The sequence below is a fragment of the Papio anubis genome, chromosome 17 (assembly GCF_008728515.1).
Source record: "Papio anubis isolate 15944 chromosome 17, Panubis1.0, whole genome shotgun sequence".
Classification (NCBI taxonomy): domain Eukaryota; kingdom Metazoa; phylum Chordata; class Mammalia; order Primates; family Cercopithecidae; genus Papio; species Papio anubis.
In genome coordinates this window covers 59,632,101-59,651,491 of record NC_044992.1, presented here as the reverse complement: position 1 = coordinate 59,651,491, position 19,391 = coordinate 59,632,101, and the positions used below count along the sequence as shown (strand labels likewise).

Genomic DNA, 19,391 nt, shown 5'->3' with positions numbered 1-19,391 from the left:
GGCAATGGAGAGAAACCTATCCAAGTGCCCTGTCTGTTGGTTTTCAAAGTGGCAGACTTTTGGCCCTTCAGGTACCTCTCTTTTTGCCAAACTTCTAATTAGTTTGCACCTATGATTCTTTAAATATCCTTTTGCTATTTCCTTGGTGTTGGTAGCAAGGAAACCGTGAGCTCTGAGGAGCACAAGTTGGGAGAGACCAGAAGTTCTTATCCTTTCTTGGGGTCTGTGGTCCCTCTGAGAATCGGAGAAAAGCTCCCCAGAAAAAAACAACCAGAAAGATTTATTTAAGGATCAGAGGAAGTAATCACAGGAGACTCTCCTGCCTGCCTCACAAAACACAACTAGAAATAGACAGGTCTCTGGGAGACATCATGACAATGTGGCAAGTCAGTGCTTTTGCGGCAGGAGAGCGGCATTCTGTGGGTGTGTGATAAGAGAGCGTTAAATGATCTGCATTTGGACAAACCCAGAAAGGTGCATTTGCGCTTTAGAAGGTGCAGATCTGGGAAAACTGCAAAAGGAGGTTAAAAAAAAAAATAGAAAAAGAAGAACCATGCCTTTTAAATGTGGCTCAGAAATCGCTAACAATACTAATAAAAATGACTGTCTTTGCCCCTTCCGTCTAACGTGTCCTTTTACTTTAGTACCTTCTGCTCAGAAAAGGGAGGGAGTTGGTGAAACAGTGACAGAAAAGGACCAAAATGCAATCTAGGTTATACTCAGAACAAATTTAATGTGACTTAGGAAAAGGCCAAGGAGGAGGGCATTTCATTAGACAATCGACCTGAAAATCAGATCTAACCTAAGTCACTGGTGGGGCATGTTCCTTTCTATTTATAGCCAAGGACGGTAGCCATCTGATGACTGATTCTGGGAGTGCAGAAAATTCATGTGGACAAAACAAGACTGCTGAGGACCTGGGAAGGATGGTCCATCCATCATGGGATGAAGCTAACCTTGTTTTCATTTGCTGGAAATGTGTAGAAATCGTTTAACTCTTCCCAGATCATGAACAAAAAAGCCAGAACAATAGTTTCAATTAGGATGAACGGGGCACCTGTGCCTCTGTCTGCCTTTGAATTTTTGCAGAACCTGTATATATTTGGTGAGGGGTGGTTTCAAATGTTTTCTGAATCAAAGGACTGCTTTTACTTGACAGGACGCTTCAGACAGCTTTGATCTTGAAGTTTAGGATAAATTAGGATGGGTTTGAAACCCATCTAACAGAAAATGATGGAGCCGTGCGTATCAACTATGTAAGCATCAAACATCCTGAGGTTCCTACTTAGTCAATAATTCCGTGGTTATTTTAGACCAAGCTTCTATAATTACATCTTCATTATGCTTGGCAGACAGTGCTATTTCCAACACAGGAAGCAACGGCCTTGCCTTTGTTGTTGTCCTTCTAGGTAGCAGTTGAAGCCAAATGGACAGAAAGCCCAAGACAACATGAAGTTGTTCTACAAGTTATTTTGGAGAAATTGACTTACCATACCACTCATCAACCCATGCAAAGGCCTGTCTATGTCCAATCAGCAGAATGTCTCGGACCACCTACAAAGTAAAAGAAGGAGATTGAAATAATAGCATCGTTGATGAAAACTATTTGGAAGGCAAGTTGTTAACAATTCTGGGAATCTTTGCGATTACAGAGTTCTTAATCCCTGTCTGTGGGTGATGACAATTACAGGCTGCCCATAGGTCCTATAGTGCTCACACACCTCCAGCCCTTTCCCATGGTGTACATATACTTGCAGTATATTCATCTCCTTGTCTTGTGTAGGGCTGGGTGTGTGTACAAACTAATGACAAATACTTGACAGTCACACAGCAGTGATACAGATAAATCTCTAGGTTAATTACCTTGAAGTTTTTCTCTCCATCTAACTAAAACAGCATCTACTTTTCATCTGTGGGAGGGTGTGTGTCTCACTGGTTGGTGCCAGGAGGTCATAAATGTTGGAAATCTAGAACAGTTTTCTAGGCAGCAAGTCACTTTTTTTTTTTTTTTTGGAGACAGAGTCGCTCTGTCACCAAGCTGGAGTGCAGTGGCGCGATCTCGGCTCACAGCAAGCTTCACCTCCAGGATTCAAGCAATTCTCCTGCCTCGGCCTCACGAGTAGCTGGAACTACAGGCACATGACACCGTGCCTGGCTAAGTTTTGTATTTTTAGTAGAGATGGGGTTTCACCATGTTTGCCAGGATAGTCTCGATCTCTTGACCTCGTGATATGCCCGCCTCAAACTCCCAAAGTGCTGGGATCACAGGTGTCAGCCACCACACCTGGCCGACAGCAAGTCACTTCTAAGCAAACAGCACTTAACATTCCCTCTTTTCTGATGACATATCCTAAAAAGTGAACAGCACCTAATATTCTCTCTTTTCTGATGACATATCCTAAATATTGATTCTTTTTTTTTTTTTTTTTTTTTTGAGACAGAGACTTGCTCTGTCCCCCAGACTGAAGTGCAGTGGTGCAATCTCAACTCACTGTAACTTCTGCCTCTTGTGGTTAGGTGATTCTTGTGCCTTAGCCTCCTGAGTAGCTGGGACTACAGGTGCACGCCACCATGCCTGGCTAATTTTTGTATTTTTATTACGGACAGGGTTTCGCCATGTTGTCCAGGCTGGTCTCAAACTCCTGGCCTCAAGCAATTCACCTGCTTTGGCCTTCCAAAGTGCTGGGATTACAGGTGTGAGCCACCTCACCCAGCCTGATTCATTTTTTTAATTGTATATTTTAAAATAACTTAGAGTGTAATTGGATTGTTTGTAACACAAAGGATAAATGCTGGAGGGGATGGATACCCCATTCTTCACATTGCGCTTATTTCACATTACAGGCCTTATGAAAACATCTCATATACCCCCTATTTCTTTACACCTACAATGTACCAACAAAAATTATTTAAAAAATAAATATTGATTCAGTTTTTCTTTTTATCTTTTTTTTTTTTTTGAGATGGAGTCTTGCTCTGTCCCCAGGCTGGAGTGCAGTGGTGCGATCTCAGCTCACTGCAACCTCCACCTCCCTGGTTCAAGTGATTCTCCTGCCTCAGCCTCCTGAGTAGCTGGGATTACAGGTGCCTGCCACCATGCCCGGCTAATTTTTGTATTTTTTTAGTAGAGACGGTGTTTCACCATGTTCGTCAGGCTGGTCTCAAACTCCTGATCTTGTGACCCGCCTGCCTCGGCCTCCCAAAGTGCTGGGATTATAGGCATGAGCCACCACGCCCAGCCTCAAATTTTAAACCAACATAAATGAAGGTGTAAGATACAATATAAATAAATATCCTTTTAGGTTTGACTTTCATGTAATAGAAGGAGGGAAAAAAGGCAGTTTCTTTTAACTATCATTGAAAGGATGAAAAAAGAGACCTGAACTAGAATAGAACATAATGGGAATGATAAGTTTGACTGGACACAAAAGGGATGAAATTGTTACTTATGGTGCCACATAATGGCAATAGAAGGCTAAGGAAAATAGTATATACCATTTGTGTGTGTGCGTGTGTGTGTGTGTGTGTGTGTGTGTGAATACTGTTCATGTGTTTTTATTTCATGGTATTCTTTTCCATCCTGGGTAAATATGTCTTTTTACATTTCTTGGATACTCACAGTCTCCCTCCAACATTCCTTTCTTCCTGCCAAACAAATCCAGTGATTGTCAAAAACCTCTCGTGGAAGGTTCAAGCATGTTTCAATAAATGAAGGATTTTAATTCGGTGAATTTGCAGAAACAAGGAAAGCATTTATAATGAAGTGTTTATGACTCCAGGCCTCTGGATATCTAGTGAGGCTTTTCTGACTTGAAAGTAGGAAACACATAATGAATACAAGAAACAACATGCAGCTATACACACTTGAGTGCTGAGTGTCTCAAATTCATGGAAATCAAAAGAACAGCATCGAGGCATCAGTAAATGTACCCTATTACACGAAGCACAACACAGCTGTCGGCTGGAAACAAGAATTCAATAATGTGCTAATGGCTCGCTTTCGAACATTTTTTTCCCCTTAATTGTGAATAGATTCTTAAAAAAACAAAGGTGTTCAGAGAAAGGCATCCCTGGCACCTTCAACCCATGCAAATGCTAGCCTCAGATACTCATTAGCAACTCACATGCCAGAGCAGGTGTGTTTCTGAGCGTCAATAACACTTCATTATATTTGGAAAGGGCAAAGCATAAATCTTACAGGTATTTTGAAGAAACAGATTCTTAAAACTAGCTTGAGTCAGCTGTGAGAAAAGAAACACAGTGGACCCTGGGGCAATCTAAATATGGCCTTTTAAATTATTATTATTATTATCATTATTATTATTTTTTTTTTGGAGACGGAGTCTTGCTCTGTCACCCAGGCTGTAGTGCAGTGGTATGACCTAGGCTCACTGCAGCCTCTGCTTCCTGGGTTCAAGTGATTCTCCTGCCTCGGTCTCCCGAGTAGCTGGGACTACAGGGTGCAGCACCACGCCCAGCTAATTTTTGCATTTTTAGTAGAGATGGGATTTCACCATGTTGGCCAGACTGGTCTCGAACTCCTGACCTCAAGTGATCCGCCAGCCTTGGCCTCTCAAAGTGCTGGGATTACAGGTGTGAACTGCGCCCAGCTTTATTTTTATTTTGTATTATTCTCTTTTTAACTGACAACTCTGGCTTTGATAAATGTGCTTTGTGAGTGGAAATAAAACACACTATGAAGCTGGGCGTGGTGGCTCACGACTGTAAACCCAGTACTTTGGGAGGCCAAGGCGGGCAAATCACTTGAGGTTAGGAGTTCGAGACCAGCCTGGCTAACACAGTGAAACCCCATCTCTACTAATAATACAAAAATTAGCCGGGTGTGGTGGCACGCACCTGTGCCTTAGCTACTCAGGAGGCTCAGGCACAAGAATTGCTCGAATCTGGGAGGCGGAAGTTGCAGTGAGCCGAGATCATGTCACTGTACTCCAGCCTGGGCAACAGATTGAGACTCCATCTCAAAAAAACAAAACAAAACAAAAAAACACTATGATAGTGGCCCTAGAAAGAGGAGGTCTTTTTACCTTAAAAAGCCACACACAAAAAGGGATGCTGTGGGAAACCAAGGAAGATACTGTCTTACATAGACACAGAGCTGAGGCTGGAAAACATGTACTTTCAGAGCTGCAATTGCTTTCCTGTGCGATAACCAGGACACAGGAGGAAAACAGGAGATCCTGGAGCTTGATTTCTATGTTTCACATTTCATTCTGGCTCCTGGCTGGCTGGCTGGGTTCTGGAGCACGGGAGAGGAGCGGCATGCTTCTCTGTTCAAGAAAACACCCAGGGCTCTCATGTTTGTGCCAGAGTCCACCATTTACCATGAGCCTGAGTTATGAGGGTTCAAGAGACTGGCAGTCTAGTTCTTGGACCTAAATTCCAGAACTAAACTTTTTATTGTTAACTGGACCCCAATCTCAATAGACAAATCCATCTAAGTAATGAAAAGCTGAGTGCATTAAGGTTAAATTCCAGTGACTCCAAAATAATTTTGGAAAGCTACTCTTTATCAGTTTTTAAGTGGAAAAATAAACAGATAACCAGCCTATCTGGAATGTAGAGACAATTTGAGTAGTATTTATTCTTATGAAAATGAGAGCAGCTACAAAGGGCAATGCTCAACATTGCATTTCCCATTTTTTTCTCCCATGAGGGACAGAGTCATGTTAGAAACCCTGAGAAAATATGGATCATCACCAAGTGGGATTCTGCTACAAAATGAACATGCTGGCCGGGCGCGGTGGCTCACGCCTGTAATCCCAGCACTTTGGGAGGCCATGGCAGATCAATGCAGGTCAAGAGATCGGCACTATGCCGCCAATGGTGAAACTCCGGCCTCTGCTAAAATAATGTAAAATTATCTGGGCATGGTGGCATGACCTGTAGTCCCAGCTACTCGGGAGGCTGAGGCAGGGGAATTGCTTGAACCCGGGAGGCATAGGTTGCAGTGAGCTGAGATCGTGCCACTGCACTCCAGCCTGGTGACAGAGTGAGACTCTGTCTCAAAACAACAACAGCAACAACAACAACAGGCCGGGCGCCGTGGCTCAAGCCTGTAATCCCAGCACTTTGGGAGGTCAAACGTGGGTGGGATCACGAGGTCAGAGAGACCATCTGAGCACGACGGGGAAAACCCCGTCTCTACTAGAAAAATAACACAGGGAATAGCTGGATGGTGGGAGCATTGTCCCAGCTACTTGGGAGGCTGAGGCAGGAGGGAGGCGGAGCTTGCAGTGAGCTGAGATCCGTTAGTGACTCCAGCTCAGCAAGACTCCTGCTCAAAACAACAAACAACAAAACCAAAATGAACATGCTTAGTCAAAGTAGGTATACAATTGAAATCCGCATCCTGAGGCTGTTAACAATTCTTTGGTAACAGAATTATTATTATCATTTCCTTTTTTTTTTTTTTTTTTTTTTTTGAGACGGAGTCTCACTGTGTCTCCCAGGCTGGAGTGCAGTGGGGCGCTGATCTCGCTCACTGCAAGTCTGCTCGGGATCACGACTCTCCGCCTCAGCCTCCCAAGTAGCACCAGGCCTGCCATCACACCGGGCTAGTTTTTGTATTTTAGTAGAGACGGGGTTTCACCATGTTAGCCAGGATATCCTTTTTTTTTTTTTTTAAGATGGAGTCTTGCTCTGCTGCCCAGGATGGAGTGCAGTAGCACAATTTCAGCTCACTGCAACCTCTGCCTCCTGGGTTCAAGCAATTCTCCTGCCTCAGCCTCCTGAGTAGCGGGGATTACAAGCACGTGCCATTACACCTGGCTAATTTTTTTGTATTTTTAGTAGAGACAGGGTTTTGCCAGGTTGGCCAGGCTGGTCTCGAACTCCTGACCTCAAGTGATCCACCTGCCTCAGCCTCCCAAAGGGCTGGTATTACAGGCATGAGCCAACACACCTGGCCACTTTGGTAACAGAATTATTAAAGGAGCAGAAATGCTGGGGTATACTGTCTAATGGGACTATTGGGGTTTCTTGTTCTATCTCTGGGCATCTTCCACTTTAGGTGCCTACATTTGCAGATCTTTTGGGTGGCAATTAACCTTAGGGGTTGTACTCACAGATAAGCCCTTTGGCTGTTTCCCACGTGCCTCTGTCTGGGAGTAGATGAGCTCAATACCAAAGTGAGAAGTGTATTTCCCAAATACACTTGCCTAACAGACACGGAGGTCACAGAATGAGAGACGAAGTGTAAAACATCTATTACTGGAAGAAAATTGAACCCATGCATAAAATGCATTTTCATCCAAAAAGTGTTTTTCATTTTTTTATTTTTTATTTTTTGAGACAGAGTTTCTTTCTTATCACCCAGGCTGGAGTGCAATGGTGTGATCTCGGTTCACTGCAATCTCTGCCTCCCGGATTCAAGCAATTCTCCTGACTCAGCCTCCTGAGTAGCTGGGTTACAGGCACCCACCACCACGCCCAGCTAATGTTTCTGTATTTTTAGTAGAGACGGGGTTTCACCATGTTGGCCAGGCTGGTCTTGAACTCTTGGCCTCAAGGGATCCACCCGTCTCGACCTCCCAAAGTGCTAGGATTACAGGCGTGGGCCACCCCGACTGGCCCAAAAAGTGTTTTTGAGATGCGGTGACCTGATGTTGGTGCAGTATTTGTGCACCTCCTGTGTATCATGTACTTTAACTTGGCAATATAGTCAGTTACCTTTTCCATAGCCCAGGAACTGCTGCTGGGCCACTTACCTTGTGTACAAACTGTTCCACTCTGGTCTGAAGCCCCCAGACCTCAAACTTCACAGTCACCAGCTTGTAGGAGCACATGATGGGCTGATGATTGTCTCTCCAGCCTTCCCTCAACTGTCCCCGTCCTGTCTTCTCTGACTTGAAGTGCTTAGGATCCTCAAAAAAAAAAAAAAAAAAAAAAAAAAAAATCAAAGAAATTTGATATATTAAAAGTTTGATGATCGATATTAAATGTCAGGAATAAGTATGAAATAACATAGAAACAGGGCTGGGTGCGGTGACTCACGCCTGTAATCCCAGCACTTTGAGGGGCCGAGGCGGGCAGATCACCTGAGGTCAGGAGTTCGAGACCAGCCTGACTAACATGGAGAAACCCTGTCTCTACTGTAAATACAAAATTAGCTAGGCATGGTGGTAATCCCACCTACTGCCTGTAATCCCAGCTACTTGGGAGGCTGAGGCAGGAGAATTGCTTGAACCCGGGAGGCGGAGGTTGCGGTGAGCCGAGATCGCGCCATTGCACTCCAACCTGGGTAACAAGAGTGAAACTCCATCTCAAAAACAAAAAACAAACAAACATAGAGACAGAAAGTAGATTAGTAGTTGACAAGGATTGAGGAAAGGAAGGGATGTAGAGTGATTATGAATGGATATAACATTTCCTCTTGGAGTGATGAAAACGTTCTGGTATTAGACAGTGGTGATAGTTGCACAACCTTCTGAATATGCTAAAAACCACTGAATTGCACATTTATTTAAAAGGATGAATTATATTGTGTCTCAATTTTTTCTTTTCTTTTCTTTTCTTTTTTTTTTGAGAGGGAGTCTCACTCTGTTGCCCAGGCTGGAGTGCAGTGGCGTGATCTCAGCTCACTGCAAGCTCCGCCTTCTGGGTTCACATCATTCTTCTGCCTCAGTCTCCCCTGGGACTACAGGTGCCCGCCACCATGCCAACTAATTTTTTATATTTTTAGTAGAGACGGGGTTTCACCGTGTTAGCCAGGATAGTCTCGATCTCCTGACCTCGTGATCTGCCCACCTCGGCCTCCCAAAATGCTGAGATTACAGGCGTGAGCCACCGCACCTGGCTTCAATTTTTTCTTTTCTTTTTTTGTAGAGATGGGTCTCACTATATTGCCCAGGCTGGTCTCCAGCTTCTCACCTCAAGTGATCCTCCCTTCTTGGCTGCCCAAAGTACTGGGATTACAGGTGTGAACCACCATACCTGGCCTCACAACAGCTTTAAATACAGTAGACAAAAACCGGGAACAGTCCAAATGTTCATCAGCAAGAAACCAAACAGATAAATTGTGGTCTAGGTGTACAATGGAATACTAGACAGCAACGAAAAAGAACAAACGGCTGATGCATGCAAAAACATGTACAACTCTGACTGATGCTATGTTAAGCAAAAGTAGTCAAATGCAATAGCATATACATTGTATAATTCAAATTGAAATTCAAGAACAAGCAAAACTTTATGTATGGTGATAAAAGTTAAATGAGCAGTAATCTCTTTGACGGTTGGGGTTTGGTGCAAAGGGACATGAAGGAAACTTCTGGGATGATTATATGTTGATCTGGATGTAACGTGTACACATTCACTGAGTTTTACACTTAAGATTTGTATTATACTTCAATTAGAAGAATGAAAAACAGGTAAAAGGGTTTTTGGTTGTTGCTGTTTTTGAGATGGAGTCTTGCTCTGTCACCCAGGCTGGAGGGCAGTGCCTTGATCTTGGCTCACCCCAACCTCTGCCTCCTGGGTTCAAGTGATTCTCCTGCCTCAGCCTCCTAAGTAGCTGGGGTTACAGGCGTCTGCCACCACACCCAGCTAATTTTTGTATTTTTAGTAGAGACCGGGTTTTGCCATGTTGGCCAGGCTGTAAACCTGGCAGTCAGGGGGTCCTGAGAAGTAGATAGGATGAGACACAAAACCACATTGGCTGGGACAGCCCCAGCCCTTTTAATGCAGACCAGACTGTGTCTCAGGGGTGGGCTTGGGAGGTAAAAGCAGGCTGCTTCCAAATAAAGACAGGTTTATTCCCTCAGGTCTGGCTGTGGCTCTGCCAAGGCTATCTGGCACTGGCCTCTAAAGAGGGCTTTCAGGCTGCCCTTGACTTCCCTTACAGATCTGCCTCCTCTGGCAGGACCTTTCTGCTACAGTGACCACTTCCACAACTGTAGCTCCTCTAAAAAACACAGTGCACTCCCAGGGCCAACTTCCATGCCAGGCTGACGCCAGGCCTTCATCAAAGTAGAGGGTGAATGCTTGCCCTCCTGCCTCTTCTCAATCTCTCCATCCACCATTCCCCACTCTGCTGCCACAGTGGCCTCCCAGATGTAAACTCCCCTCCTCAAAATCTGTCCACGGCACCATGAGTGTAGCATAAAAGTAATATGCCCTGGCAGGAAGGAAGTACAAGGTCTTTTATGTTATTACTTATTTTTCTGGCATCTTTTCCAGACCAGCCTCCCAATGCCACACCTCTCTTGTGAGCCTTAAGAAGCTCCCGCTGGCCACATTCTCCAAAGCCCCAGGAGTCTGGAACCTCCTAGATAGGCACTGGTCCCCCTTCCTAAGTTCCTTCTCCCCCACCAACTCCCACACTCTGACTGACTCTCCTTTCCTTGCTTCAAGACTTAAGTTAGGGGCCGGGTGCAGTGGCTTATGCCTTTAATCCCAACACTTTGTGAGGCCAAGGCAGGAGGATTGCTTGAGGCCAGAAGTTCAAGGCCAGGCTGGCCAACACAGCAAGACCCCAGCTGTATTAAAAAAAAAAAAAAAAAAAAGACAGAAAAACACTTGGTCAGGCATGGTGGCTAAGGCCTGTAATCCCAGCACTTTGGGAGGCCAAGGTAGGTGGATCATTTGAGGTCAGGAGTTTGAGACCAGCTTGGGCAACATGGTGAAAGCCTGTCTCTACTAAAAATGCAAAAAAAATTAGCTAGGCATGGTGATGTACGCCTGTAATCCCAGCTACTAGGGAGGCTGAGGCAAGAGAAGCACTAGAATCCAGAAAACGGAGGTTGCAGTGAGCCGAGATTGTGCCGCTGCACTCCAGCCTGGGCGATAGAGAGAGAGACTCTGTCTCAAAAAACAAAAACAAAAAAATAAATAAAAACTTCATCCCCTCCAAGGACCCTTTCCTGGGTGGCTCAGAATGAGGGCTCCTCCTTTATGCTTCTGAAGCTTCCCGTCATGGGTCTGGCAGGTGAGCGCATCACAGATGTCGAATACATGCTTGTTGAGTGAATGCTTGAACCCTATTTGACGTATCACACACGTGTGGCTGGGACATCAGAATCTTAACCAACATTTGGTAAATACCTAAGTGAAAGACTAGTTGAAATTCTATGTTCACAATAACAAGTGTTGGAAAAGATAGGGAGAAACTAGCACTCTCATACATTGTGACAGAAATATAAATAGTGTGGCCACTTTGAAAAACATTTCAGTAGCTCATCAAAAGATTAAACATAGGATTACCATTTAACCTAGCCATTTCACTCCCAGATATCTACCTGAGAGATTTGAAAACACATATCCACACAAAAACATGTACATGGGCCGGGTGCAGTGGCTCGTGCCTGTAATCCCAGCACTTTGGGAGGCCGAGGCGGGTGGATCACTTGAGTCCAGGAGTTTAAGCCTGGGCAACATGGCAAAACCCCTTCTCTACAAAAAATACAAAAATTAGCCAGGCGTGGTGGCATGTGCTTATAGTCCCAGCTACTTGAGAGGCTAAGGTGGGAGGATCACTTGAGCCCAGGAAATTGAGGCTGCATTAAGTTGTAATTATGCCACTGCACTCTAGCCTCAGTGACAGAGTGAGACCCTGTCTCAAAAAATACACAAAACTCCAAAAAACAAAACATGTACATGGATGTTCTAATTCATAATGGCCAAAAGAAAAATGGAAACAATACAAATTTCCTTGAACTGATGGATATACAATATGTGGTATGTCCATACAATGAAATATTATTCTGGCATAAAAATAAATGAAGTCTTCTTTTTTTTTTTTTTTTTTTTTTTTTTCTTTTTTTGAGATGGAGTCTTACCCTGTCACCCAGGCTGGAGTGCAGTGCATGATCTTGGCCCACTGCAACCTCCGCCTTCTGGGTTCAAGCAATTTTCTTGCCTCAGCCTCCCGAGTAGGTGGGATCACAGGCATGCACCACCACGCCCGGCTAATTTTTTGTATTTTAGTAGAGACGGGGTTTCACCACGTTGGTCAGGCTGGTCTCGAACTCCTGACCTCAAGTGATCTGCCCACCTTGACCTCCCAAAGTGCTCGGATTACAGGCATGAGCCACCATGCCCGGCCATGAAGTCTTCTATTTTATTTATTTGTTTATTTATTTTTGAAACAGGAGTGCTTTATGGTCCGAGTGGAGTGTCTGGGAGGAGTGCCTCCCAGCTCTCGCCTGTGGGCTCACCCGAGCGGGAGTGGAGCTGAGGTCACTGTGGGAAGCACACCCCCCGCTCCCAGGAGAGGCCTCGCATGCTGCCTTCAGTCTCTCGCCAGCCTTGCCTAGCGTGGGGCCTGGGCCGCCCTTTAGGGTGGGTCTGCACACCCGTGCTCAGGGCTCCTGGCTGGAAGCAGAGCCATAGGCATGCGGCGGCCCTGGGTGAGCACAGAGGGCAAGCACGTGCCGGGGCGGTGCACATCCCGCAGCCAAGCGGTCCCTGCCCAGCCCCGGCCATGAGGTCTTCTTAAAAGAAGATATACAGGTCCCCGACAATCATGAAAAAATGCTTCGCATGACTAATCATCAGAGAAATGCAAATCAAAACCACAATTAGATACCATCTCACACCAGCCAGAATGGCTATCATTAAAAGGTCAAAATACAATAGATGTTCGTGAGGCTGTGGAGAAAACGGAATGCTTATACACTGTAGGTGGGAATGTAAATTAGTCCACACTGTGGAAAGCCATCTGGAGACTTCTCAAAGAACTTAAAACAGAGCTACCCAGCAACTGCATTACTGAGGAACGGGTACAGAATAGATGGTATATCCATTCAGTGAAATATTATTATGCCATAAGAAGAAATGAGGCCAGGCACAGTGTGGCTCATGCCTGTAATCCCAGCACTTTGGGAGGCCGAGGTGGGTGGATCACCTGAGGTCAGGAGTTCGAGACCAGCCTGACCAATATGGTGAAACCTTGTCTCTACTAAAAATACAAAAAATTAGCTGGGTGTGGTGGCACGTGCCTGTAGTCCCAGGTACTCGGGAAGGCTGAGGCAGGAGGATTACTTGAATCCAGGAGGTGGAGGTTGCAGTAAGCCAAGATCACACCACTGCATTCCAGCATGGGCGACAGAGTAAGACTCCATCTCAAAAAAACAAAAAACAAAAAACAACAACAAGAAATGAAGACTTGATTCTAGAAGCTCGCTCGGTCTTTGGACCAAATTGAGAGCTAGCTGAAACAGGTCTGGGGTGGAAGCAGCTTTCCATAAGAAGCGGCCATGTCATTTACCATCACCGTGGCAACACTGGGAAGTTACTGCCCCTTTCCATGGCAATGACCCGACAACTTGGAAGTTACCACCCGCATCCTAGAAATTTCTGCATAAACCGCCCCTTAATTTGCATATAATTAAAAGTGGGTATAACTGGAGTGCAGAACTGCCTCTGTGCTGTTATTCTGGGCACACTGCTTGGGGTATAGACCAGCTCTGCAAGGAGCAGCACCTCTGCTGCTACTGCCTCAACTTTAAATGCCACCAGCTCACCCTTGAATTCTTTCCTGGGCAAAGCCAGGAACCTCCTGGGCTAAGCACCCATTTAGGGGCTTGTCTACATCAGATACACAACATGTGTTATATCCTTACAATGAAATATTACTATGCCATAAGAAGAAATGAAGTCTTCTCAAAGACATACAGGTGGCCAACAAACATATGAAACAGAGCTACCATTCAACCCAGCAACCCCATTATTGGGTATATGCCCAAAGAAAATAAATCATTCTCCCAAAAAGACACATGCACTCATATGTTCATCACTGTTCTATTCACAAAAGCAGACACGAAATCAATCTAGGTGCCCATGGAATACTACACAGCCATAAAAAAGAATGAAATCGTGTCCATGGGGTACTATGCTCACTACAGGGTGACAGGATCCATACTCCCTACCTCAGCATTACACAATATTCCCATGTAACTAATCTGCACATGTACCCCCTGTATCTAAAAGTTGAAATTTAAAAAAAAGAAGAAATGAAGTACTGATACATACACCAACACAGACGAACTTCAGAAAACATGACACTAAATAAAAGAAGCCAACCACCAAAGGCCACACTGTATAATTCCATGGATATGAAATGTCCAGAGGAGGCAAATCTATGGAGAAAGTAAGCAGATCAGTGGTTGCCTAAAGCTGGGGGAAGGGAATGGTATACGGAATGACTGCAAACAGGAACAAAGTTTCCTTTTGGGGTGATTAAAATGTTCTAAAATTAGATTAAAATGATGGCTCACAACTAGATAAGTATATGAAAGAGAAGTTGAATTATACACCACTTTCTTTCTTTCTTTTCTTTTCTTTTTTTGAGATGGAATTTCACTCTGTCACCCAGGCTGGAGTGCAGTGGCACAATCTCAGCTTAGTGCAACCTCTGCCTCCTGGGTTCAAGCGATTCTCCTGCCTCAGCCTCCCAAGTAGCTGGGATTACAGGCACCCACCACCACACCTGGCTAATTTTTGTATTTTTAATAGAGATGAGATTTCACCATGTTGGCCAGGCTAGTCTTGAACTCCCAACCTCAGGTGATCCACCCGCCTTGGCCTCCCAAAGTGCTGTGATTACAGGCATATGCTACTGCACCCGGCCAAACTGTACGCTTTCAATGGGTGAGTTTTATGGTATGAAATGACATATTATAAACATTTAAAAAATACAAAAGTACAATCTGAAAAATGCTATGTTGCTACCTCCGTGGGTTTTTCAGGGCATGCAGTGGCTCTGGATTTGCTGATGGTCCTACCTAAAGTCATATTATTATTATTATTATTGTTATTTTGAGATGGAGTCTCGCTTTGTCACCTAGGCTGGAGTGCAGTGGCGTGATCTTGGCTCACTGCAACCTCCTCCTCCCAGGTTCAAGTGATTCTTCTGCCTCAGCCTCCCAAGTAACTGGATTACAGGCATGCGCCACCACGCTGGCTAATTTTTGTATTTTTAGTAGAGACAGGATTTCACCATGTTGGCGAGGCTGGTCTCGAACTCCTGACCTTGTGATCCACTCGCCTCGACCTACCAAATCGCCTGCTGGGATTACAGGCGTGAGCCACCGCGGCTGGTCTAAAGTCATATTATCACAGTCATGATCCTGAGCATGTTTCCTGAGTGTGCTCCATGGGAAGCAGGTACTGCATTGCCTTCCACCTTGACCACATTTCTTTGTCCTGGGTGTTTAGGAGGGGTGTAGTCTGTGTGTGGTCATAGAGCACTTCCCTCCACTCAGAACAGACTCAACCCTACACAGACGATCAGGGTTCTTTGTCCTGGGTGTTTAGAAGGGGTATAGTCTGTGTGTGGTCATAGAGCACTTCCCTCCACTCAGAACAGACTCAACTCTACACAGACGATCAGGGTTCCCTGAGCTTCCTTCAGGGTCTTTCCTTCTTTGTCTCTGTTGTAGGAAGACAGTGGGCCTGGGGGTAAGAGGAGAAAGGGACTCAAGTAAGACAAATATTTGATTAATAGGATGTTAAGTCTGTTTTGCTGATGGAGTAGAACAATATTGACAAAAGAGGTTCTGGGACGGGGGACGGAAAAGAGAATGAATAAAAAGTATCCGAAGGGGCCGGGCGCGGTGGCTCAAGCCTGTAATCCCAGCACTTTGGGAGGCCGAGATGGGCGGATCACGAGGTCACGAGATCGAGACCATCCTGGCTAACACGGTGAAACCCCGTCTCTACTAAAAAATACAAAAAACTAGCCGGGCGAGGTGGCGGGCGCCTGTAGTCCCAGCTACTCCGGAGGCTGAGGCAGGAGAATGGCGTAAACCTGGGAGGCGGAGCTTGCAGTGAGCCGAGATCCGGCCACTACACTCCAGCCTGGGCGACTGAGCAAGACTCCGTCTCAAAAAAAAAAAAAAGTATCCGAAGGAAGTAAGTGCGTCTGTGAAGGGAGGGGCTGGTGACCTTGAGTGTGGGTGACATTTCGGAATCTTCTCTATTAATTTTGCCATGTTGTGTTTCCATTGCCTAAACCAACCCGGAAACCACCACCAAAATCATATGCATAGGCCTGGAAAGGCTATGCTATTTAAGAATGTGATTTGGCCGGGTGTGGGAGCTCACACCTGTAATCCCAGCACTTTGGGAGGCCAGGAGTTCGAGACCAGCCTGGCCAACATAGTACAACCCTGTCTCTACTAAAAATACAAAAAAAAAAAAAAAAAAAAATTAGCTGGGCGTGGTGGCAGGCGCCTGTAGTCCCAGCTACTTGGTAGGCTGAGGGAGGAGAATTGCTTGAACCTGGGAGGCGGATGTTGCAGTGAGCCAAAGATCGCACCACTGCACTCCAGCCTGGGTGACTGAGCGAGACTCCAACTCAAAAAAAAAAAAAGAGAATGAAGCTGGGCGTGGTGGCTCACACCTGTAATCCTAGCACTTTGGGAGGCCAAGGTGAGTGGATTGCTTGAGGCCAGGAGTTTGAGACCAGCCTGGCCAACATGGTGAAACTCCATCTCTACTAAAACTACAAAAATTAGCCAGGTGTGGTGGCGTGTGCCTGTAATCTCAGCTACTCTGGAGGCTGAGGCAGGAGAATCGCTTGAACCCGAGAGGCAGAGGCTGCAGTGAGCTGAGATCACACCACTGCACTCCAGCCTGGGTGACAAAGTGAGTGAGACTCCATCTCAAAGAAAAATAAATAAAATAATAAAATAAAATATGTATGATACATGAAAAAGGCTAACACAAGGCCTGGCCCGTAGCACGTGCCCAATTGATATTAGCCATTATTGCATTTCCCAAGGCAGTCAAAGGAGCCTTTAAGTAATGTATCCAATCCTATAGTCCAGGGCAGAGACGACATGCTTTTCCATAGCACCCCAGAACTGCGGGGAAATTTGCTGCTTGAGACCATGGGACTGGTTCCTGCCTGCTCTGTGTTCCTATACCCTATAATGCCATTCAGAGTAAAAAGATAATAATAAAATAATAAAACAGGGCAAGAGGAAACTTTTGGAGGCGATGGATAGATTTATGGCATAGCAGCCAGGTGCAGTGCCTCACGCCTGTAATCCTAGCACTTTGGGAGGCCGAGGCAGGTGGATTGCCTGAGCTCAGGAGTTTAAGACCAGCCTGGAAAACATGGCAAAACCCTGTCTCAACTAAAAATACAAAAAATTAGTTGGGTGTGTTGGTGTGCGCCTGCAGTCCCAGCTACTCGGGAGGCTAAGGCACAAGAATCGCTTGAACCCGCGTGGTGGAGGTTGCAGTAACCTGAGATTGTGCCACTGCACTCCATCCTGGGTGACAGAGCAAGACTCTGTCTCTAAAAAAAAACAAAATACAAAAAAAGATTTATGGCATAGATTGTGGTGATGGTTTCACAGGTGTATACTTATGTCCAAAATCATCAAGCTGTATGTGTTAAAAAGCTGTGTACAGCTTTTTGTATGTTTAAAAAATACAATAAAAATAATGTTGAATTTGGAAAAAAGAAAAGAAGAAAAAGAGAAGACCAATAAATTGAGAGATTATCTACCATACATCTCCAAAGATAGCCACCATCAATTCCTTCCCCCAATGTGCTGACATGCTGTTCCTCTCACCATTTCCCCACACCTTGAATCTAGACTGGTCTGTTATTTGTTTTGACCAACAGAATGTACCAGAAGAGACATTGTGTCAGTTTAGCCTTTCTTTTTTTTTTTTTTTGAGACAGAGTCTTGCTCTGTTGCCCAGGCTGGAGTGCAGTGGCGTGATCTCGGCTCACTGCAAGCTCTGCCTCCTGGGTTCATGCCATTCTCCTGCCTCAGCCTCCTGAGTAGCTGGGACTACAGGCGCCTGCCACCTCGCCTGGCTAATTTTTTGTATTTTTAGTAGAGACGGGATTTCACCATGTTAGCCAGGATGGTCTCGATCTCCTGACCTCATGATCCACTCGCCTCGGCCTCCCAAAGTGCTGAGATTACAGGCGTGAGCCACCGCGCCTGGCCAGTTTAGCCTTTCAAGAGAAGCTGGAAGCCAGAAACCGGAACCCTCCACAATGTAAGAAGACTAGGCTGATTACCTTAGAGCACCATGCTGCAAGGAGGCCCAAGCTAGCCATGTGGTAAGACCACGTGGCAAGATGCTCAACCAGGTCTTAGATGCTCCAGCCATCTCAACTGAGACCACGTTGAGTGAAAGGGCCATCTTAGATATTTCAGTCCAAGCTCACACCATGAAGAGCAGATCTGGCCAGCTAAACCCAGTCAAGAGTGCAGAATTGTGAGAAACAATGCACTGTCATTGTTTTAAGCCACTAAATTTTGGGGCTGTTGCTCAGCAACAGGTAACAAAACACATCCATCAAGCATATTATAAAACAGGTGCATTAACTGGATTACCAAAGATGAAGAGAATGAATGCTGCTTTGTTCTTTCCCAGAGCACACCAAAAGTTCACACAATCAGCCACAAGCCAGAAAGCTGAAAACAAGGAAATTTATACCTCCTAAGAAGCTCTCATGAGTTAAAATACAGGAGGTGGATTTAAACAGGGAAATTTGGTTTCTTTTGACTTCCTCCCAACAGAGGTAAATGATGGGTATTTACCTCTGATAGTTGCACGTAAACAACTATCTTGAGGCTTAGAAGACATGGCTTCCACCCTGCAGTTGACCAGAATATGGACAGGCAAACCCTTGAGAACCTAAGTAGAGGTCTTCCTGCTTGGGTAAGCAACTGAGTAAGTAAAGGATAGGGCAGGGACAGCAAGTAGAGGAAAGCAGGAGGCCAAACTCCTGGTAACCCTGAGATGTAGGAGACAAAAAACCCAGCAAACAAAGCAAGGTGGGCAGGCACCAGAGGCAGGGAAATAAAATAAAAACCAGTGATGCAGGATTTTTTTTCTGCTCCTTAGCTCAGCTAGGTCTGAGTTCTTGTCTCATAACCAGGAAGAATTAGGCACACAGATACCAGAGAGTGAGTGGAGTAGAATTTATTACGTGAAAGGCAAGCTCTCAGCAAAGAGAGGATACTGGGGGTGGTTACGTACCCCAAAGTGGAAAAGTCTCTTAATATGGCTGAGCCTGGGGCTTTTATGGGCTAACAATAGGGAGTGTGTGCTGATTGGTTTGTGAGTATGCAAAAAAGAATAAAGTGAAGATACCACTCAAAAGTGGGCACGACAGTGTAGATAACCAATTAGGAAAGAGTAGGCATATTTAAAATAGGTGAAGGATGGGAATCAATCAGAGGAAAGACCAGTTCTCAATCCCGTCTGAGGATTTAACCTGTAGCTTGGCTTTCAGGCTTTAAACTGTCTTTGGCTTGGAAGTAGGGTTTCACTGGGGTCCCACCCCTATCTGCCTAGGCATTTGACTGCCTTCCTGTCACTGTCACCAGGGCCATAATCTGAGCTGCCTTCATGCCCTTCAGGGTCCTTGCACAGTGGGTCTGACTGAGCAAGAGAAACCT

The 19,391-nt window shown here is 45.3% G+C and overlaps 1 protein-coding gene across 8 annotated transcripts in view; it reads right to left on the bottom strand.

Annotated features, from left to right (window-relative positions):
* The window catches only part of PITPNC1 (phosphatidylinositol transfer protein cytoplasmic 1), a 318,834-nt gene that overhangs the window by 19,912 nt on the left and 279,531 nt on the right, over positions 1–19,391 (bottom strand). For all 8 annotated transcript variants that reach the window (XM_021929335.2, XM_021929336.2, XM_003913328.4 and 5 more), the window contains 2 exons: positions 7,728–7,883; positions 1,491–1,554 (listed from right to left, as the gene is read on the bottom strand). In XM_021929335.2, coding sequence (XP_021785027.1) covers positions 1,491–1,554; positions 7,728–7,883 — 220 coding nt within the window. The remainder of the gene's footprint in view (positions 1–1,490; positions 1,555–7,727; positions 7,884–19,391) is intronic.